The sequence below is a fragment of the Pinus tabuliformis genome, chromosome 8 (genome assembly GCF_031772625.1).
Source record: "Pinus tabuliformis cultivar Carrire ecotype Pingquan chromosome 8, CPIR1, whole genome shotgun sequence".
Taxonomy (NCBI): domain Eukaryota; kingdom Viridiplantae; phylum Streptophyta; class Pinopsida; order Pinales; family Pinaceae; genus Pinus; species Pinus tabuliformis.
Window position 1 is genome coordinate 103,800,101 of NC_142294.1, and position 22,377 is coordinate 103,822,477.

General features: G+C 39.8%; 1 protein-coding gene across 1 annotated transcript; it reads left to right on the top strand.

The window, feature by feature from the left end:
- Positions 1-14,778: 14,778 nt before the first annotated feature.
- Positions 14,779-15,693, top strand: LOC149234330 (uncharacterized). Its single transcript, XM_089368234.1, has one exon. It carries the CDS (start codon positions 14,779-14,781, stop codon positions 15,691-15,693), a length of 915 nt encoding a protein of 304 aa, XP_089224360.1.
- The last annotated feature ends 6,684 nt before the right edge of the window (positions 15,694-22,377 follow it).

Sequence of the window (22,377 nt, forward strand, 5' to 3'; positions counted from 1 at the left end):
AACAGTCCATTCTCCAAGCTTTCAACAATCTTTGATTAAGGAAAACATATCAGCTATACAGTGTGAGTCTCTCATGAGGATTATCAACCAACCAACCCTTTAAACAATGAATTAGGGTTGTTTATATAAGAAAAATATCTACACTAATCAGATCTCAGAAAGATCTGCTATAATAAATGTCCTAAACCTAACACATGTCTGAAATAAGTGCGGGAAAATATCCTCGAGCTACGCTCGGTGCAGCTGTAACAAAAAGGAATTAATGTATTGCCTTTATGGCTGTGTGCTGATCACTTAGCCATAACTGTGCTTTGGGTTTTGATCCATGCTCTTTGATGAGCCCCAATTTTTGGTACAATTTGTGCTCATTTGGCCTACTTGCTTTGCTCAAACCATTCACTTTGTACTGCTTATGCATGCATTTCTTAGTTTATTTGTGTTGTTTGTAGGAAGAAGGGTAGACACTTTATCTACATGACTAATGCATGGTGATTTCAGGTTTTTGGCATTAAAAGGGAGAAAAAGACAACGAAAAAGGAGACAAGGAGACAATGAGGTGGCACTGCTGGTTTTTAGTAGAGGATGTCCACGGTCTTGGGGACCTTCCTTGTGATTCCCACCAAGAACTCCGAGCTCCAATCCATCTCCCCACCAAGCTTAGAAGCAGCCAGCTGTTCTACAGGAACAACAGTTATAACTGTTCTACAGGAACAGTAGTTATGACTGTCCTACAGGATCAGCAGTTAAACTTCAGTTGGACAGCCGAGCTCCTAAAATCAAGGACACCTATTGGATGATCGTTTTTGCATAAATACTGAGGCCGTAGCCTTTGATAGAATCTTTTTGAACCTTGGCATTACTCTTGTGATTGGATAGTACGAGCTAGAGCTCAGTCTTTGTTTATTTTTGTAAGCCAATTTGGCATGACATCAGATTATGAATAAAGAAGGCAGATTTTGATCTAGTTCTGAGTTTTCTCAAGGAGCTATAGCTCTCAGGTTAGGGCCCAACCTGAGAGCAATAGATCTCCTCAGTGTTGTAATGTGTTTTCATTTCGTTCCAACACTTTAGTTCATTGCTTTACCATGCAATTCAAAATTACAGGTTTGCTGAGTTAGGTTTTATGAGATTGAATGAGTTTAGCTTATGGTTGAATTGCTTTCGGTTGTTTAGTTAGATTAGCAGGTTGATAATACATTGGAGCTCCAGGAAAAAAAGGTTGAGGAAGTCTCCACTGCCATCTTTGTTTGGAGATTGGAGTGCAGCCTATACCAACCACAAAAATACACAGTTCTTCACTTTATACGTGCTGCAACATAGTCTCGTTTATGATAGATCTTTCCATGCACTTCACTCTTGCACCATACAACTTCATCACCGCTTCATGCACATTCCTCTACACGCTTTATATTGCTGTTCATTGAGTTCAGGTAACTTAGGTTAATGAATTTTCATCTTGGTGACAGTCATAAGCCATTTGTTTTATTTACACTGCTTTTCATCGTTCTATTACCTCCTTCTTCGTCTTGATCACACATACAACCACATCCTTGACCTCTGCTCCGCTCTGGTATTTCCCAAACTCCTCCACTCCTCACGTAACTTCATTCCTTAGACATTTCGCTGTTATAACCTTTCATCCATCAACCCACTTCATACACTTGTTCTCCATCCTACTTCTCCACTCCTGAGCCATCACCAGCTTTACTCCTACCTTGCACATCTCCCCCTACCATTCCATCATTCCACAATCACTTCAAACACCCACGGTAGGTCATCCTGTAGCAATTTGTAGACTTCCTGTAGAAACCCCTGCGTTTCCTGTAGAATCCCCTGCAGACATCCTGTAGGAGGCCACTCACTCGGTTGCTGAGCCTCTGAACGTGAGGAACCTCTGTGGACTGATGCTAAGGATCTCTGGGGACCTCTCCTAGCCTCCCCAACCTTTCCCAAGCTTTCCTTCCTTCTGCATCACATCTGCATAACCAAACCCTAACAAGCACAAAATCACAATCACTCCATCCACTTAAAAAAAAAATACAAAAACATGTCTTTTAAGCTGCAAGTAGATTAGATTCATGCATTTTCACTTATTAGAAGCAATGGCATCATTGGTAGAATTTTCCTTCACATTCTTTGCATCATAGAGGTTAGACTAGTTAAATTAGGGTTTCCTAGGGTTTCCATTTTTTGATTTGCTTTCAGTTCATCTTTGCCAAGTAGATTAGTCTTCCTTGAGCTAGCTTTCGTCCATCATGTAACAAGCTTCTTCTGAGAGCCTATAGAAGTTGGCTTGAGCCCTAGCGGACTTGTGCCAGCTGACCAAGTGACAGCTGTGACAAGAGCTAGTACTCGTGCATACAACACCGTCGCTTCCAAGTTTGTACGAACTACCGGGTTGATAAAATTAAGAGACAGGAAGCCCCAGGAGTTGTAGCATTATTGCTACAATACTGGAGCTCACCACTCTTGAGTGGTTCTGAGGTGCATTAACTGTGATGGGAGAGCCTTGATTATAGCTCCACCATTTTCTTTGACTTTGTTGGAGGTCATTTAATGTTCACCTGCATCGGGAATAAAAGTTTCATTAAAAACATTCGACTGATACTCTTTGCTGCTTCCTCTAATACACTTTGGCGTTGAACTTGGCCTCTTTAACGTCTTCTGAGTTTTTTAGACTGTCTCATCGCCTTTAATGGCTACTGTTCGACCCTCTGTTGCTTTAAAAACTGTGTTTTCCCCTTTCTGTATGCTTCGCGAAGAAATTTTGGTTATTTTGCGCCTTTCGGGCTTGCTGGGGGACGAGCGCGAAGGGGCTTTCCACTTTGGCCTATTTCCTGTAGGCGCTAATCGCGCATGAAAAACTGCCTCAGATTCTGATTTCGGGCTTCCTAGGCTGCGATTTGCGCCTTTCGCACTTTTTGACAGTGATGTCAGCATGACGTTAGTAGGTGGGTCCCAGTACGACGGTGATGTGGCAGGGTGATGTCAGCAGTATGGCCGAGTGACGTGGTGGTACAATGGAGGAGGTGACGTGGTAGTATGGTGGCAGCTACATGGCAGGTTCACGGTGGCAGGAGGCCGACGCGTGATGGTGATGTCAACATGACGTGGTGCTGATGCAAGAAGGGGGAAAAATGGTATCCAGTTTTGGGCACACCGCCTTTGAGCAGAAGTGGTTTCGACACAGGGGGCTCTGCCACAGTCGAGGGGGAGACGCGTGGTGGGAGTACGACGATAAAACCGCCCATCTCCTGGGCGCTAACCCTCAACAGGTTCGGAGGGGAAAGGACTTGCCCACCATAGATCTCGAGCGCGAGCGATCAGACGGCTGGTGGAACAGATGAGGCGGCGGAGGGATAATGGATGAGGCCCGCGAACATTCGAATTTGTATAATGCAGCGGGGGGGGTTAGACTTTGGTTTAGTGGGTTTTTTGTGGGTTTTTCATGGTTTGAGCGCCGGGGTCATAATTTAATCAAATATTTTTAAACTAAGCCCGAACCTGTGAGCGCAAGAGGTTAAACATGATGAAATGTTATGGGTAAAGGGGTGGGAAAAAGGTTATTAACTTAACTAGATGTCAAGTTAATCCCAGGGTTAGGACGCGGAAGGCCAATGCTAAGTCCCAGATGAACTTGGCATTTCCCAAACGGATATTTATAGGGCTAAGATGCCAGGGGATGGGAATATGTACATAGGGAAGTTATTAACATAGTTTTAGTAGGGGAAGGGGAGACAGATAGGGAGCTACATAGTAAAATTAGCAGTTAATATGAAGTGATAAGAAAGCGCTAAGTATGTAAATTCTTAGGCTATAAGGGGGGGGGGAATGATTCATAGAGGAAGTATGAACATTCCTTGAGTAAAGCAGATCTTTACCAAGGCAAATGATATGAAAAAAAAAGATGAAACTAAGAGGTATCAAGCAGATCTTGACCTCTTCAGGAAATTAGTGAGTGATTTGGGGAATGAGAAGAAAGGGGAGTTAGCCATGCCTCGCTTGAGCTCCTCCAAATGAAAACTACCTTGCGCCTGTGATCTGAAGTACAATATCACTTTGAAACACAAAATTGATCACAAATCAACATTCTGCAACCTCAAAAACTACCTACCCAGCCTACTTACCTAGCGTTTTTTCTCCTTTTTGGTTTGGGTGCACTTAGGCTTGCAGACCCTGCTTATCCTTTTTTTTTTTTACTGCCCTCCTATCTAAATCTACACTTATTTCTTCCAAGGACCCAGATTAAGCAGTTGGGCTCCTTTGATTCTCTACCTATCTACAAATCTGCCAAGATTAAACTGTTTAGACAGATATTCATTCTCTATATTCTAAAATGAGAAATTGAAACCTAGGGAAACTAAGATTAGGCTGTTTTGACTTCCCTTTAACAAAAAATTTCTTCAAAAATGGTTAACTCATCAAAATTTGGAATACAACAGTGGCATTTATACTGGCACACTTTCATGGGCTCTTTTTTTGACCTCTTTCTAGAAATATGGAGCATTGCAGCATGCAAAGTATGACATATTTGGCATGTAAAATTGTCAATCATGAATGATGAACACCTGTTGCAACAGGAGGCTAACACATGATATAATTTTTTTATCAATTTCTAGAAGCCACTTTCATATTCTACATGCATCTTTTGTATCGTGGCCCTCAAGTAGTGTCTCATCCATCTTTGATTGCATGGTCCAGTTGCATTCATACCTACCATCCCCTCCTATGACAAATCTATCAATTATCACTCCCAACCAGCACCACTACTAGAAAAAGGTAATCATTCATTGCTTCCATGTTTTGAACTTATGCCTCATTAAAAATCTAATTGGACCCAATAAAATTGAAGTATGCTCATCTTTTCCATTAAAAAAATTCATAAGAATTGGAATAAAAACTTCATGAAATCAATATTGTCACCCTAGTTGTGCTACCACTTAAAGTATGTTATGATACTACAGAAATATTTCATCAAATATTTAAAACTCAAAACTCATAAAATTTTATGTTTGCAACTAAGATATTTTCCTACTTCTTGTAGGTGACAGTTTATATTATGTGTACATTTCAAATTCCACAAAACAATGCCACTAACTGTGAACTTTGTTATGGATATTCCAACATTGGGATATGTGTGCCATGAAATTTGTGTAAGAAAATACTTTGCACAAAATCTCACTTTCAACATGTTCCAAGCCATTCTACACACTTTAGGTTGTGTTCATATCCTACAATGTTTCAAGGTTGTTGTAGCCTTACAACACCAATGCCATAAGGAGCACTAGGAACGAGGGCATGAATTGCAACATGTGAGCCAATTTTATCTCAACGTCGAAGAAAACTAGGGACTTTAGATTTAAACATTTATGCTTTGATACCAAATTAAATTTTCTATAACAGAAACTAATCTTCTAATCTAATAATTACTTTGCTATGATTGTTTGAACAAGTTAATGTATGTCACGTGTATATTTAAGCAATTAAACATAGAAAATATCAACATGTATTGTTCCATACAGTGTCTAAATATGTTTGCACATTGTTGCGCAACTCCAATCCAACATGTCCAAGATATGTGCACAACTTCATACCTATTACAAGTTTATACGTCACAGTGCATGCCTCTTATGCTCAATTTTTGTTTGATGTGTAGCTGTTTCAGACCTTTGTTGTCATTTTTTGTGCTGGTATTACACACTTCTCTATTTCCTATGACATATAATGCTCATCATAACTCTTCTTTTCTCTCATATCAGCTTAACTACTCTTATGTCCTTCAAGTGCCAATCAATTCCTTGGCTATAATTTCTTGTCAATTTGCTTCTATTGTTTCATTCACACCACTATGACTTGCACCATATCTGAGATGGGGTCAAATCTTTCCATAGTTACAATTTTAGTAAAAAATCATACAACACTAAAAAAAACCATTGTTTCATGGAGACATGTTGGCCATGCTCTAGGGGTCGGGGTGCACATTGGGAAACATTTCCCCACACCCCATTTTGGGGAAATGTTTCCCCAACGAGGGGCATGATTTTACCAAAAGAGAGGAACTGTCATCCACCCTCTTATAAAATGAGTACAACTAGGCACCTCCAACCCACCAAATATGGGATGGCTAACTACACCACTTTCTACCATCTATGCCGAATTTTTTATCCAACATCTCTTTAAGATATAACAAAGATAAGGGGTCAAGTTTTAGCGAGTTTGTCACCTTGGTAATTAAAGCTAATATTAAATTCTAAAAGTTAAAGTTTTCATTCTCCTTTATCTTGCCTTTTATATGAAACATGTGACAATGATTTTGGGTTTGGAAATGTGTAATAATCAACTCAAGATCCATTTCAGCCCATTGGAAACATCAAGATGAAAATCCTCAAAAAAATAAATAAAAAAGATATAAAACAAAAGAAAAATACATAATGTTGCAAACATTGACACCACGATAAAAGTAGCAAGGGTTTACAAAATAAAAAAATCATAAAAAATGAAAAAATATTGGTAAAAATTGGGAAACATCAACAAAATTAATCTACCACCAAAATATTGATAAAAATAAACAAACAATGACTAGGCCAAAAATTCATGATTTTGTGATCAAATTGGAATGTTATCAGGTTGTTGACAACTCTACAATCCTAAAAATACTAGATCCTGAAGCCCTAGCTTCTTCTCTATAACCTATCCACTCCCCAGATCATCCTAAAACACACAAATATGAACTTTTATAGAAACCTACATTTCAGTGTTGATAACAATTTGGAGCAAAATATATTTCGATATCTAAACTTTGTATGTTTTTGATTCATGAATTGTTTTCAATAATGTATATGTGGTTGTTTTCATGTTGTTTCCTCGTATCGAGATCGTGAATTTTGAAAAATCCTTGTGGTTTTGTATCATCATTCATACCCACTTCCATGCAATTAAGGGTTCAATATTTTTCGAATTGTAGAGTCCACCTACTCACGTCACATGCATGTAAAGTCCCACCCTTATGTTCAACTGAATATCACTTGAAACATTTTCAAAAAATTTCTTCTTTTATATCCATATATGTTACTATATAAGAATTATCTATTTGAAGCATATTAATTAGTATCACACAAACATTAATATTTTTTGTAGAGTTCAAAAATTGTTTTCTTAAAAACTGTCCACTCCCTGAAATGGCAATACATAGATAGGCTAAAAAGTAGTAGAAATATGTATTTCATCTAAAAGGCCATACCCTGTTTAATTTCAACATTGTTGGTTTATTGCTAGCAACCACCAACTTGCTTGAGAACATAGGGAAGCAACAAGATAAGAAGCATGGGAAAGGAAGAAAAATAACTTGTAATGATCCAAAATTTAAAATCCTAAATGGACCATACCCATAATTTATGAATGTTTGTAGGTTTCCTTTTTCTAATTTTCCATATTTTATCCTTCTACACAAAGAAATCAAAAGCATCACCGGGTGTAAACTTCATATTGACTTGAACAATGGTAAAAAATTCCTATGCAAGAGATGTACCTAAAGAAGGTAGCATAATATGGAATATCCAATCATTCTCTCAACAATGTTCTTCTACATAAGAAGATAAAATTAAATTAAAACCATTTCAAATGCAAAGAAATCTCACCCATCCCCTTATAGAATGAACTCAACATACAAAAAACATACAATCAAGCCACACAATGGACACATAGGAAGGAAATGAAATTGTGATTCAAAATGAAAATACTTTTAACTTTATCCATTGCTATATTTCTAGAATGAACTCAACATCCCAAAAACTATTAGACCAGAGCATACATAAGACACATTGGATTCATACTCAGAGACTTAGACAACAAAAGCAGAGAATAATTTCAGAGAGATGGACAAATGGAGAAACAACAAGATTACTCAATCAAAAACAACAGAATGGATAAAACAATCACTGGAGAATAGAAATCACTTTGCATCACATAACAGGCTTGAGCCTGGGCTTTCTTTCCTTGGCCAGAGAAATTACAAATTTATAGAGGTAGAAGAAGGATATAGAATCCTGTATGTGATACAGATGAATTTACCTTCACACTTAACATTCTCCCACTTGAAGCTAAATAAGAGTCATCAAGTCACACCAAGTCCTACCATGCCTCTACATAACTCATGTTATTTCATGGTAGAATCTTAGTGAGCATATCAGGAGGGTTCCTATTTTTATGGATCTTTTCCAAGGATAATTTTTCTTCCTCTAACACATGCCGGATCCAATGGTACCTTAAGTAAATGTGCTTGGTATTTGAATGAAATGCTAGGTTTTTTCGCCATGTGAATGGCACTCTAACTATCACAATATAACACATACTTTTCCTGCTTTATTCCTATCTGTCCTAGGAATCACTACATCCACAACATCTCTTTACAAGCTTCTGTTGCAGCTATGTACTTTTCTTCTATTGTAGAGAGGACTACTATTCTTTTTAGCCTTGACACCCAAGATACTGCTGCACCTACAAATGTATACAAATAACCTACAGTGTATTTTTTGGTATTCATATCTCCAGCCATATCTGCATCTGTAAATCCTTCAAGCACAATCTCATCATGGCCAAAACATAAACAATAATGACTAGTACCCTTAAGATACCTCAAAATCCATTTAATTATTTTCCAATGTTGTTTTCCTGGATTGGCAAGGAACCTACTCACTACTCCTTCTGAATATGCAATGTCTGGTCATGTGCATACCATGGAATACATGAAATTGCCAACTGTTGAAGCATAAGGAATCTTGCTCATTTCTTGTTTCTCTTTGTCATTACTAGGACATAATTTAGTACTCAGCTTGAAGTGGGATGCAAGGGGTGTACCAATTGGCTTGGCATCCTTCATATTAAACATGTTAAGCACATTCTTGATATATTTTTCTTCAGACAACCATAACCTTTTTTCTTTCCTGTCACGCATAATCCGCATGCCCAATATCTGTTGTGCTAGTCCCAAATCCTTCATTGTAAATTTACTACCAAAATCTTTCTTTAACCTATTGATCTTATTCTTATCATGCCCAACAATCAACATGTCATCCACATATAACAATAATATGATATGCTTTCCTTGATCATACCTCTTGATATAAACACAATGGTCAGCTTCCAACCTTTGAAAACTATGTTCCAAAATGAATGAATTAAATTTCTTGTACCATTGTCTAGGTTCCTGTTTCAACCTATAGAGACTATTCTTCAACCTACAAAAAAGGCCTTCTTTGTATTTTTCTATGAAGCCTTCTCGTTGCTCCATATAAATTTCTTCCTCCAATTCACCATGAAGGAATGTAGTTCTTACATCTAGTTGTTCACATTCTAGGCCTAAAGTAGCATGATTGTAATGGACGACATTTTAACAACAAGTGAGAAAATTTTAGTGAATTCAATACCTTCTTTTTGGGAAAAACCTTTCACCACTAGACTTGCTTTATACCTCTCCTTCTTTTCGTCACCTTCATGCTTAATCCTGTACACCCATTTGTTTTGTAGAGCCTTTCTACCTTTTGGGAGGTTTACCAACTCCCAAGTTTTATTTTCCTGTAAAGAGTTCATTTCTTCTATCATTGCTTTCTTTCATTCTTTACTGTGCTCAAATTTACAAGCTTCTTGAAAACAATTAGGCTCACCTTCATCAATCAACAGAATATAGTTTGAAGGAGGATACCTTTGTGAAGGCTTATGAGGCCTAGAAGATCTGCGAACCGACTGTGGTGGTGCATTATTAGGTTGAATCTCCTGTAAAGGTTCTTGCAGGATTCATTCTTCTTGTTGTTCATCATTTTCAACTAGTTGTTCTTCATGCTCTTGAATTTTCTGTTCATTTTCTTGTATTGGTGGTATGTTTTCTTGCTGCTCTTCAAACCTGTCATTAATCTTCTTGACCTCCAACTCCCCTACAGTCCTCCTGAACATTTTTGACTCATTGAATATAACATCCCTACTTTTAATAATTTAATGTTTGACTGGATCCCATAGATGATAACCAAAATATTCATCCGCATATCCCAAAAAAATGCATTTCCTAGATTTATCATCTAGCTTAGTTCTATTTTCTTTGGGAATCTGTACGAATGCTTCACATCCAAATATTTTCAAGTGAGAATAATTCAAATTCTTACCAATACAAACTTCTTCAGCGATACCGCCATCCAATCCTGTAGTTGGAGATCTATTTATTAGGTAGCAAACGGTCCTGAATGCTTCAGCCCAAACATTCTTCTCCAAACTAGAATTGGACAACATACTTTGCACCTTTTCCATAATGGTGCGATTCATCCTTTCTGCGACACCATTCTATTGAGGAGTACCAAGCATAGTCTTCTCATGCTTTATGCCAAACTTGTTACAATATTCCTTAAATGCATTTGAGCAATATTCTCCACCATTATCTGTTCTTAAACACTTCAGCAATTTGTTAGTCTCTCTTTCAGCAACATGGAATTTTTGAAATATTCCAAACACTTCACTTTTATTTTTCATAGGATATGCCCAAACCTTCCTCGATGCATCATTTATAAATGTTACAAAATATGATGATCCTCCTAATGATTTGATGTTAATAGGCCCGAACACATCTGAGTGTACCAATTCTAACACATTTTTCTTTCTGTCATGGCCACCTCTAAGGAATGAAACCCTTCTTTATCTACCATATATACAATGCTCACAAAGATCAAGATTATAGGATTTCAAACCTGACAATAAAATTTTATCAACAAGGATTTTTAAGCCCTTATCGCTCATGTGACCCAAACGTTTATGCCACAAATCTACTGAATTTCCTTCTTTTGTGACAACAGCAAAATTTGATCTTCCTATCAATGTCTTCAATGTGTATAATGTTCCTGTCTTAGGTCCTTTGGCCACGACCAATGCACCTTTGCTAAATTTCTAGCCTCCTCTTCAGAAGCTTGTCGAATAACCTTCATCATCCAGTCGTCCCATAGAGATTAAACTCATGCGTATTTCCAGTACATGCTTGACGTGTTTCAACAATATATCTTATCCATCTTTCATCTTGATCTGGACATTTCCCACTCCAACAGTACTGCAAAAATGATTATTCCCCAAATGCACTCTACCATAATCACCAGGATTATATGAAACAAAACTATCTTTGAATGGCGTTACATGGTGAGATGCCCCAGAGTCAAGGATCCAATCAAAGCTACTGCTAGATGTATATACACATGCATCCTCTACTGAAACAGTAAACAACACATCACCATCTATGGTTACAACAGTAGTCTCACCTTCATTCGTGCTGGATGACTTGTGATTTATACTAGATAGTCTCTGATCCTTTTGGCCTTTCTTCCAGAATCGACATTTTTCTTCATGTGACCGGGTTTTCCACAATGAAAGTAGATGATCCTGCCTCTCGATCTTGATCACCCTTGCCAACCTCAATCCATTATCCTACCACGATCAGCTAGAGCTAGACCTTCTCCTCCCTGGTTTTCCACATTTGACTTGCATCGCAGCTCCTCATTCATTAAACTACTGCTGACATCATCAAACTTCAGGGCCCCTGTAGTTGCTAAGGTGCTCATAGCTACAATTAAATTTTCCCAACTGTCTGGCATAGAACACATCAGCAATATGGCTCTAATTTCATCATCTAAAATAGTTTTAATAGAGGCAATTTAATTAGTAATAATATTAAATGCATTCATATGCTCAGCGACTGAAGCACCCTCCTTCATTTTGAGATTATAAAGCTTCTTCATTAAGAACACTTTGTTTGATGTCGTGTTCTTCTCATATAGATCATGGAGCTTCTTCCATAATCCTTCAACCTTCTTTTCTCTAGACACATTGAAATACACATTCTTTGATAAATATTGGCAGACTGTTGTAATCGCCTTTCTATCTAGCTTATTTCACTCTTCACTTGTCATCGATGAGGGTTTCTTTGTTGTGCCCTCAATCGGAAAATATCGATCCTTTAAAATCAATATATCCTCCATCTATGATTTCCATAGGGCAAAAGTAGCCTCGCTCAACTTCTCCATATCTGTAACTATTGTCTCCATTTTCAAATCAAATTCACGCCCCAAAACAAAAAAACTCCACTTAAAAATAAAACTTTAATTACTACTCTTTAAAATTTAGTGATAATGACCTTCCTCCTTTTAAAATACCCTTTTCAAAATTCCTGCTCCTTTTAAAATATAATTTTCAAAATTCCAACATATAATTATATATGTTTCATAATAAATATAAAAACACATATAATGTTTTAACCTTTTCACATTTCACACATACATATGTTGGTTTGAGAGAAAAAAACTTGACGTATACGTGCAAGCTTGACGTAAAAAAAACATACGAATACCATGTTTCAACTCCAAACTCCACGGATCTCTACTCTTCAAACTCCAGCAACACGTATAGATCTCCACATTTCAAACACCTACAACACATTTCAACATAGATCCACGACCTTGTTTTTCTTGTAGAAACTATCTTTTAGTTCCAACGTTCCTCACCTATTTCCTGGACAGATCCTTCAACAACTCTAGGGGTAACAACCGACATTTTAACAAACACTGCCAGAGTAAGGCGATGGCACTAAGCAGCTTGCACAGTGGATATTCAGCCCTAGCTTCGATACCAGTTGTTAGACGAGAGCATACATAACACACAATGGATTCATACTCAGAGACTTAGATGGCAAAAGCAGAGAATAATTTCAGAGAGACAGACAAATGGAGAAACAACATGATTACTCAATCAAAAACAACGGAATGGATAAAACAATCATTGGAGAATAGAAATCACTTTGCATTACATAACAGGCTTGAGCCTGGGCTTGCTTTCCTTGGCCAGCGAAATTACAAATTTATAAAGGCAGAAGAAGGATATAGAATCTTGTATGTGATTCAAATGAATTTGGCTTCACACTTAACATATCCTTCAATTATATAATGGCTCGATAATAGAGTTGGGAGGGCTGGCTCTGCAAGAAGCGATTAGGGTTACTCTGCAACCCGTGACGGCACAGACGGCTGATCGAAGGACCTGTACCCATACCAAATCGAAGCTCTGAGCGAAAAGAGCACCAGAACCGCGCTAGTCAGGCGCCATGGAGACAACGCAGGGGGGGGCGTCAGGGCCGTCCCCAATGCAGCATGAGCAGGACAATGATTTCCTCTTTGGCTCGATCAATAGGGAGATCTTGAACAGAGGAGATTCGCCACAACAAGAGAATAAAAAGTCAGAAGATCCTCAAGGCCAAGACAACGGACCACAGGACAAGGGGAAAAAAAACAAGGAGGAGGCACCAAAGGTCACTTCAGCCACCTGCAAACCAGTAGCTGCTGAAAGACCAAGAATCGAACTTCAAGGACACCTGATAAATGCCAGAATCAAGTTTATGAAAGAACACGCCATCATAGGTAATTTCATAGGCTTCTGGCCTACGGAAAGAGCCCTATATGGATGGATCGCCGCCAAATGGAAACCAAAAGGGGATGTCCTGCTGCAATTAGGACCGAAGGGTTTCTTCACAGTTATCTTCTATTGTGTTGAAGACAAACTCAGAGTATTGGGAACAGGCCCTCACTTCTTCAATGCAGCGGGTCTGTACATGCGAGATTGGATACCCAGGTTTAACCCGGACAAGGAGGACCTAACCTGGGCACCAGTATGGATTCAACTGTATGGGCTTCCCGATGAATACTGGGACGAAGATACTCTCAGGAAGATTGGAAATGGCGTGGGAGAATATATCAGAATGGCTGAAGAAACCAAAACACGCAGATTCATCTCATACGCCCGCATATGTGTTTTCATAAGGCTGAATGAAGCATTACCAGAATCGATAACGCTCGCCCATTGGGATGAAGAATGGATCCAGCCCTTGGACTATGAGCATGTGCCCTTCCGATGTAGAAGATGCCATGCACTTGGGAACTTATTTAGGGATTGTCCCCTGAATGCCACAGATGCGTCTCAGAACCCCTCAGCCACATCCAATCAAGACGGGTTCATCAAAGCACCTAGCAGAAGGTGTGCACACAGGAAAAACACCAACGGGCAAAAGACACAGCAGAATAACACCAAAGGTCAAGCATCTAAGAATAGCTTTGAAATCTTAGCAAACTCTTCAGAGAATGAGCCCATGAGATCGGAGATCCGCCCTTCCCAACCGTCTTCCTCTGCACCCCCTCCTCCGCCGCCATCCTCCCCCACCCGCAGGACCCCGGCTACCTCCCCAGATCCTCCTGGGGGAGCTACGAAAGTTTTGGCTGAAAAGGATCAGGAAAGGGAAAAGGGAAACATGAAGAACCCGCCATCCAGCACACATCCTTACGAGGAAGAAGGTAATCAAGTAAAACCGATGGAGGAAGAACCCGAGAGCATCGACTTGCAAGGCCTGAATATTCAAGAGCTGGAGTTAGCATGCAAAACAAACGCTTATGACAACATCTCTGAATCCCAACTCAACACTCTGGAGGTCGTCATTTCAAGATCTTTTCAACAGCAACAATTAGGAATCCAACCTGGAAGTCTATGGGATGGAAGCCAACCACCAAAATAATCTAAGAAGCGAGGAAGAAAAACCGATTTGCAGAGAACCATAGAGATCGGGCGGCTCTTGCTAGACTCTGGAAGGTATGCGAAACTGACAAAGTATTACAAACCCACTGTTAATAGTGATCAATGAAGTTAGTCTCTTGGAATTTAAGAGGGCTCAACAGCCTAGAGAAACGTAGAATGCTAAAAAACATGTTTAGAATGGAGAAGCCATACATCTTCTTCCTCCAGGAAACTAAATGCAACAGCAATACCATAGATAATATTCTCAAGAAGGCTTGGCCAGGATGCCGCTCAATAGTAGTTGATGCTTCTGGAGCATCCGGGGGTTTAGCCATCGCATGGAATGAACAAGCAATAGAACTCTCAGATTACAATGCCTCCCATCATTTAATACAGGAAACTTTCCATATTCAGGGAACGAATGTTCATGGCAACCTCTCAAATGTTTACTTCCCACAGGACACTGGGAGTAAAATAGCTCTTCTCAACACTCTTGAGGCTCTGAATAATAACAGAAGGTTCCCTCTATGGATTATAGGGGGCGACTTCAACATGATTACGAAGCTAGAGGAAAAGAAAGGAGGGCGAAATAAGCTGGAGCAAGACACCAACCACTTCAAGAACTTCATACAAAAGGCCTCCCTCATAGATTTGCCATTCTGCAACGGAACGTTCACCTGGAGCAACCGCAGAGCGGGAAAGCATCACATCACCTCTAAACTCGATCGCATCCTCATCTCGGACAACGCGATCCACCTAGGAGGAGACCTCAATGCAGCCATTCTTCAGCATATGGGCTCAGACCATTGGCCAATAGCCCTTCAATGGCAACGGCCAGGGGATCAAATGCGAAGACCCTTTCGCTTTGAAATCTTTTGGCTTACACACCCTGAATTCAAAGATTTAGTCAAATCCATTTGGACCTCCTTCGCTCCCCCAGAAGGATCCAGGATGTATCAATTTCAGCAGAAACTCAGATACCTTAAAGACCACCTAAAGAGGTGGAACAGAGAAACCTTTGGGGACATATTCAAAGCCCAGCAATCCCTCAACATGGAGCTAGCAAACCTTCATCAGAAAATAATCACAAAGGGCATACGGAAGGAACCTTAGATCAGGAAAGACGCCTCCACAGTCAAATCCAGGAAAGGCAGAAGCAGGAGGAGCTGTATTGGAAGCAAAAATCTCGAATAAAATGGCTAAAGGAAGGAGAACGCAACACGAAATTCTTCCATAGCACCACAATACAGAGAAGGATGCACAATAATATCCCTTTCATCCAGAAGCAAGGAGGAGAGAAGCTCGAAAAGCATGAAGAGATCGAAGTCGAGCTACGCAATCACTTCCATCAAATCCTACAGGAGCCCGAAGGAGACAGGAGATTCGCAATCGAAAAAATCACTAGCAATATCCTCAGAATTGTTATGGAAGAACACAATGAACTCCTTCTCCGTCCAGTAACGCCTCAGGAGGTCGATGAAGCTATGTTCCAGCTCAAAGAGGGAAAAGCACCGGGGCCTGACGGTTTCACGTCTACATTCTTTCACACATTTTGGGAGCTGATTAAACAAGAAGTATGGCAAATGGTGGACGAGTCGAGAGCCCTTCATTGGATGTTACCAGCTCTCAACACAACGTTTATAGCCTTGATCCCCAAGGAGAAGGAAGCCATCACGCCTGATAAATATAGACCGATTGCGCTATGTAATGTTATATAAAAAGTGGTCTCCAAAGTCGTCGCTAACCGGCTGAAGCCTCTGCTACTGATGCTCATCTCCCAGGAACAATCCGGCTATGTGGAGGGCAGACAAATTATGGATGGCATATTCCTAACGCATGAAATCATTCACTCCCTCAATCAATCCAAAAAGGCAGGTATGCTTCTCAAACTCGATCTTTCAAAAACCTTCGATAAACTCAGCTGGACCTTTATACAGCAAATGTTAAAAGCTTTTGGTTTTAATGCAATGTGGATTCGATGGGTTATGAGTCTAATAAACTCATCTCAATTCTCCATCCTTGTAAATGGATTCCCTTCCAAGCCATTCAAACCCTCAAGAGGAATTAGGCAAGGGGACCCTCTCTCCCCCTTCCTTTTTGTACTCATGGCAGAAGGTCTAGGTCGTCACATCAAGAAAGCTCTCCAAACCCACCAGCTCAAAGGTATCTCTGTCCACAGCACCCCAGCCACTTCACATCAGAAATTTGTAGACGACACGATGCTTTTTGGCTACCCCTCAGCCCAGGAAGCTGCCCGCCTCAAATCCTTACTTTCTGACTTTGTTGAAGCTTCAGGCACAGATGTAAACTATTCCAAATCACAGATCTTCTTCTTCCATACTCCTCCCCCTGTAAAATCTGCCATTGTTCGCATTCTTGGAATCCCGAGTGCCTCCCTCCCCTCAAAGTACCTTGGAGCCCCCCTTACAGCCTCTGCTCTCAAGCACTCTGCCTGGCGCTCTCTCATAGAGTAGTTGGAATCCCGTCTCAGCTCATGGACGTATAGATCTCTCAATCTAGCCAGCAGAGTGGTGCTTCTTAAATCCGTGCTTCAAGCCATGCCGCTATATCTATTTTCTATACTTGCAGCGCCCAAATGGGCCTTGAAGAGAATAAGACAGCTTCAACGCAACTTTCTATGGGGAGGAACAGCTACCAATAAGAAATGGGCCCTAGTCAAATGGCCAACCGTTTGCCAACCGAAAGAAAAAGTAGGTATTGGGTTACGAGATCCGGAGCATAGTAATGCAATCATGTGTGCTAAAATCTGGTGGCAATGGATCACGAACCCGGAAAAGCCATGGGCCAAGCTCTGGACAGCTAAGTATGCAAACAATAGACCCCAGGAGGAGCTCATCCGTTTCATCCCATGGGAAAATGGATCGCTTGTTTGGAATGCGGCCAAACAGCACTATCACTTAATACAACAACACAGCTTTTGGGAAGTAAGAAATGGGCAAACAACAAGGTTCTAGACCGATGCATGGAATCAGATGCCAAAGCTCTATCACACCCTCCACATACCCATGGAACACGTCAAATAGGAACAGCAACAGGAAAAGATACACTACTACTGGGGACCAGCAATGGACAATGGATTCAGGAAATGGAATCTTGAAACTCAATGGGCAATCACCACTGATCTGCAAAACACAGGGGTTTTAGAAAGGGAGCTGGACAAAAGAAGAATACGACATAATGAGGAGTCCGACAAACTAAGATGGGGATATCGCCCAAAAGGGGATTTCACCACCTCAAAAACTTATAAAATTCTCTGCAACAATAATACTAACCCAGACCCCATCTGGACCAAAATATGGAACTTTGGTTCCTGGCCCAAGATCTCATACTTTTTATGGCTGGTCGGTCACAAAAAAATCCTTACATGGGATAAACTGCGAAGAAGGAACTTTCATGGTCCTTCGCGATGCCCCAACTGTGCCCATAATGAAGAAACACTTCATCATCTATTGGATACATGCTCTCTAGCAAGTCAACTTTGGGAAAAGGCGGGCTTTAGATGCCAAAGAAGATGCAGAACACACAACGATATTATTGAATCCCTCAGGCACTGGACACAAAACCCGTACAAGAGTACTCTCCTCAATGGTTTATGGAATCTTTTACCAGGCCTCATAGCATGGAGTATCTGGAAAGAAAGGAATCAGAGGATCTTTAAAAATCAAAGCACGCAGATAGAGGAGGTTTGGACAAAACTTTGTGGGAATCTAGGTGAAACTCTGAGCCTCCACTCATGGACAAAGGAAGATTTCCCCACGCTGGATAATGAGATCGGTATACTCAGCAATTGGCATCTAAACATCTCGCATCCCCAACAGAGGATAAATGCTAACGCCCGTAGTGACTCAAGCACAGATACCTGGAACGCCCCACCAAAACACTCTTATAAGCTCAATTTTGATGGAGCTTCCAAGGGCAACCCTGGAAGGGCAGGTTATGGAGGTATCCTTAGAAATCATGAAGTCACACCTCTGAAGATATTTTTGGGATCACTGGGATGGGATTCAAACAATTCAGCAGAAATCGAAGGACTGTGGCAAGGACTTCTACTAGCTGAAACTCTCCAACTGCATCCCTTGATTGTGGAAGGAGACTCCCAAATCCTCATAAACATGGCCAAGAGATTGCAAAATGGCTCTCATGCGAAAAGAATCACAAACAGTTGGCGACTAGCAGCACGCCTCGAAGCAATTGAATTAGCCCTTCGCAGTGACAGGGTAATCTCCTTTTCCCACACAAAAAGAGATGGCAACAAAGTCGCTGACCTTCTTGCCAACATCGGGGCAGAACACAACTATACTCTTCTCATTGGCAGCCCAACAGAGATCTTAGATAATGCTCAAGCCCAGGAGCTGTACAAGCTAATCCAAAATGATAGAGCTCTCCTGGATGCGGGTGCCACGTCGGGAGAAAGCAGTGCGCCACATGGTTTACATGGGTGGGCTTGAGTTTAAGACGCTCCTTAAATGCTCCACGCCGCCCTGGCCAGCGAGCGTGAGAGCTAAAGAGCGAAGGGACGGCCATTTATGGTCTGCGAGGAGCCTTAATCGCAGAGGCAGAGGGAAGTTATGGGGCACCAGCTTCAAGGCGAACCACCGCTGCATAAATCTGCAGAACATGGAGAATGTTGGTCAGTTCGATCTGAGGAGGTGGAGGTTTGGGTTTCAGGGCTCGAAGAGGGATCAAGGAGCCACCTGCGGATTCTCTGGTGCAGTGAAAAAGCCGCGACAGGAAGTGTTGGTAAGTGGGCAGTTATGGCGCCAAGGCAAAGGCCTTTTAGTCGACACGGCACAGGAAGAAGAGGTGCCTTGCGTCCCCCTGTCAATCCTTCGTCGAGTTGCTGCCGATGCCTTTGTCATAGGGTGGAGGAAGCCAACCCCATCCAAGCTCAGCAATTCATGGGAGCGAAGCCACAGAACCCAAAAGTTGCTCCACTTCCAGCGTTCGGCTCAGCGATTTTCTCTGTTAACAATCTGCAAGGTAATTCAAGAATCCAAGCTTATGTTTCAGTTTTATTTGTGGAAGAGGCGAAAGAAATCGAGGGGGAACAATCCCAGGCTCCAATTCAACCAATGGATATACCCCATGCCCTAATTCAACCTGCAGAGAGCTCCAAAGCTGCTGAGGACAAAGCTGGGGCACAATCTAAGCCAGGAGCTGCTCTGCCAGCTTCTCCACCAGCACCAGCAAAGGGCAAAGCTAAATATGACTGGGGACCCCCACCAGAAGGGGAATACTGGATCTATCCAGAAGACTCGGAGGAAGACTCCGATGACTAGTCACGCGCTCAACCCAACTCCAGCTCTCTGTTTGCACTCAGGTTTTTTCGTCTGCTGTTTACTTAGCCACCAATACTTAATGTATGGAGTTAATCTTTTTGCTTGGTCAGATAATTACGATGTTCAGTGTGTGTCCCGTCCCCTGCGTGGGTCTCTGATGATTTTTCTACAAGTTTCTTTTCTGCCCCTGCGTGGGAATGGAAGTTTTGTATGGTTTAGTCTTCACAGCTCCTCTGCTATGGCATGGGCTTTCAGTTTTCATAGAATGCACAATGAGAATGGTCTCTTTTTGGCCCCTGCGTGGGCGCTTAATCACTGGAAGAAGGCCCCTGCGCGGGTAATGGACTCAATGAAGCTCGATGAGCAAGAGCGCCAACCCAGGCCTCTCGCAATGTATAAACCTGAATGTAATCATTCTCAGTTTTTAATGTAAATAATAGAAGTAGTGTAGCCTTTAACGATAAAAAAAAAAACATATCCTTCAATTATTAGATTGGTAAATGAGGACACAATTGTCAAAAAAAAAAACATATTTGTAAATCCTTATAAAACCAATTGAGTGGAAATTCAATCCACATTAACTTAATAATAATAATAACAATAATAATTAACTTTATTATAAGAATAATAATAATAATAATGGCTCACCAGGTTTTGGATTGACGATGAATGGGTGTACTGTTAAGGCACTCTTTGCCATAAGTTATTGGTTCAAATCTGTACTTCACTTTTGGATAATAATGGCCCACTGGGTTTTGGATTGACGATGAATAGGTACAGTGTTAAGGCACTCTTTGCCATAGGTTACTAATTCAAATCTCTACTTCACTTTTGGAATGCTACATATTCATATCCATTTGTTTCTACAACGATATGACATTGCCTACCTCAGATATATATTTGTTAATTAAATCTATCTCACATTACAAATTTCAGGAATTATATCTCTCGATTTAAAATTATTGGGTTACATGTCTCATTTTGTGGTTGTGTTGCCCATAGTCCAAATGCCACTTGGCCCCTTAAGCTGGGTAGGGCCCAATTCCTTTTCTGTAGCCCTGAAAAAACCTATCTATAGAAAACAATCAGCACTCGTTGTAACTACTGCCCATAGAATCGTGAGTGCAGTGTGAACAAGCTCTTGAAAAGCTTCCATTGAAGGTCCAAAATATTGTATAAGTGTTCGAGGAAGTGCCTGAAAGCATGTTGAAACTTCAAGCAAGTCCTGCATTATAGGAAATATATGAAGCTCCTCTCTAAAGAATATAAGATCAAGGAGAACATAGTTGAAGGGTGTGGGTTAGGGCATTTATGGATGAGAGGAAGGTGTATTATTATTACTTCCCTGAAGTGTCTGAAAGCATGTTCAAAGTTCAAGCAAGCATGTTCAAACTTCATGCAAGTCCTCCATTATGGGAAATATATAAAGCCCCTAAAGAATATAAAATTAAGGAGAACATAGTTGAAGAGTGTGGGTTAGGGCATTTATGGATGACAGGATGTATTATTATCTTAATCATATTAATAAATGTGGTTGAAAGATGCTTTATAAGTATCAATATATAAAAATAGTAATAATATCGCAAAAGTAACTATTAATAAAAATATTGTTATAATTAATAAAAATATAAATCTATATTAAATATTGTTAATCATATTCAATAATCAATATTATTAATTATTATTATAATCAATTTAAAATAATTATTGTAACAATTAATTAATTATTATTATTATCATTATCATTATTAATTAATATATTTAGGATTATTATTAGTTAATATTATTATTTAAATTTAATATTATTAATAATAACAATCAATATTATTAATTATTATTATAATCGATTAAAAAAATTATTGTATGAGTTAATTAATTATTATTATTATCATTATCAATATTAATATATATCTACCATTATTGTTAGTTAATATTATTATTTAAATTTAATATTATTAATAATGATTAGTTAATATTTTTAATAATAATATAATAAAATATCATTAGTAATATAATATTATTAATTAATAATATCACTATTAATTATTTAATCTATATAATTATTAAATTAATTATTAGTAAGTAATAAAAAAATAATTCACTTATTTAATTGAATATAAATAATAATCAATTAATTTTGTGGTACCTTAATGGTTGGAAAAGTGGTGGAGGCTACAACAGAGGGTATCCATGCTTTGTCCATCCTCTCACTCCCATGATTAATAGAAGTGATAGCTGTGAGGTTGTCACTCACTATTATGGCTATTAAATCCTATTCTTGAAGATGGTTATGCATTGCTTAGTAGTGGTGAGAGATTATAGCGATGTGCAATGCAGTAAGGGCAGTGGAGCTCATTACTAGGGCTATTAAATCCTATTCTTGGAGATGGTTATGCATTGCTTAGTAATGATGAGAGATTGTAGTGATGTGCAATGTAGTAAGCGCAGTGGAGCTCATGCATTGATTATGTTATTAGTGTATCTCCGGTTATTCTTC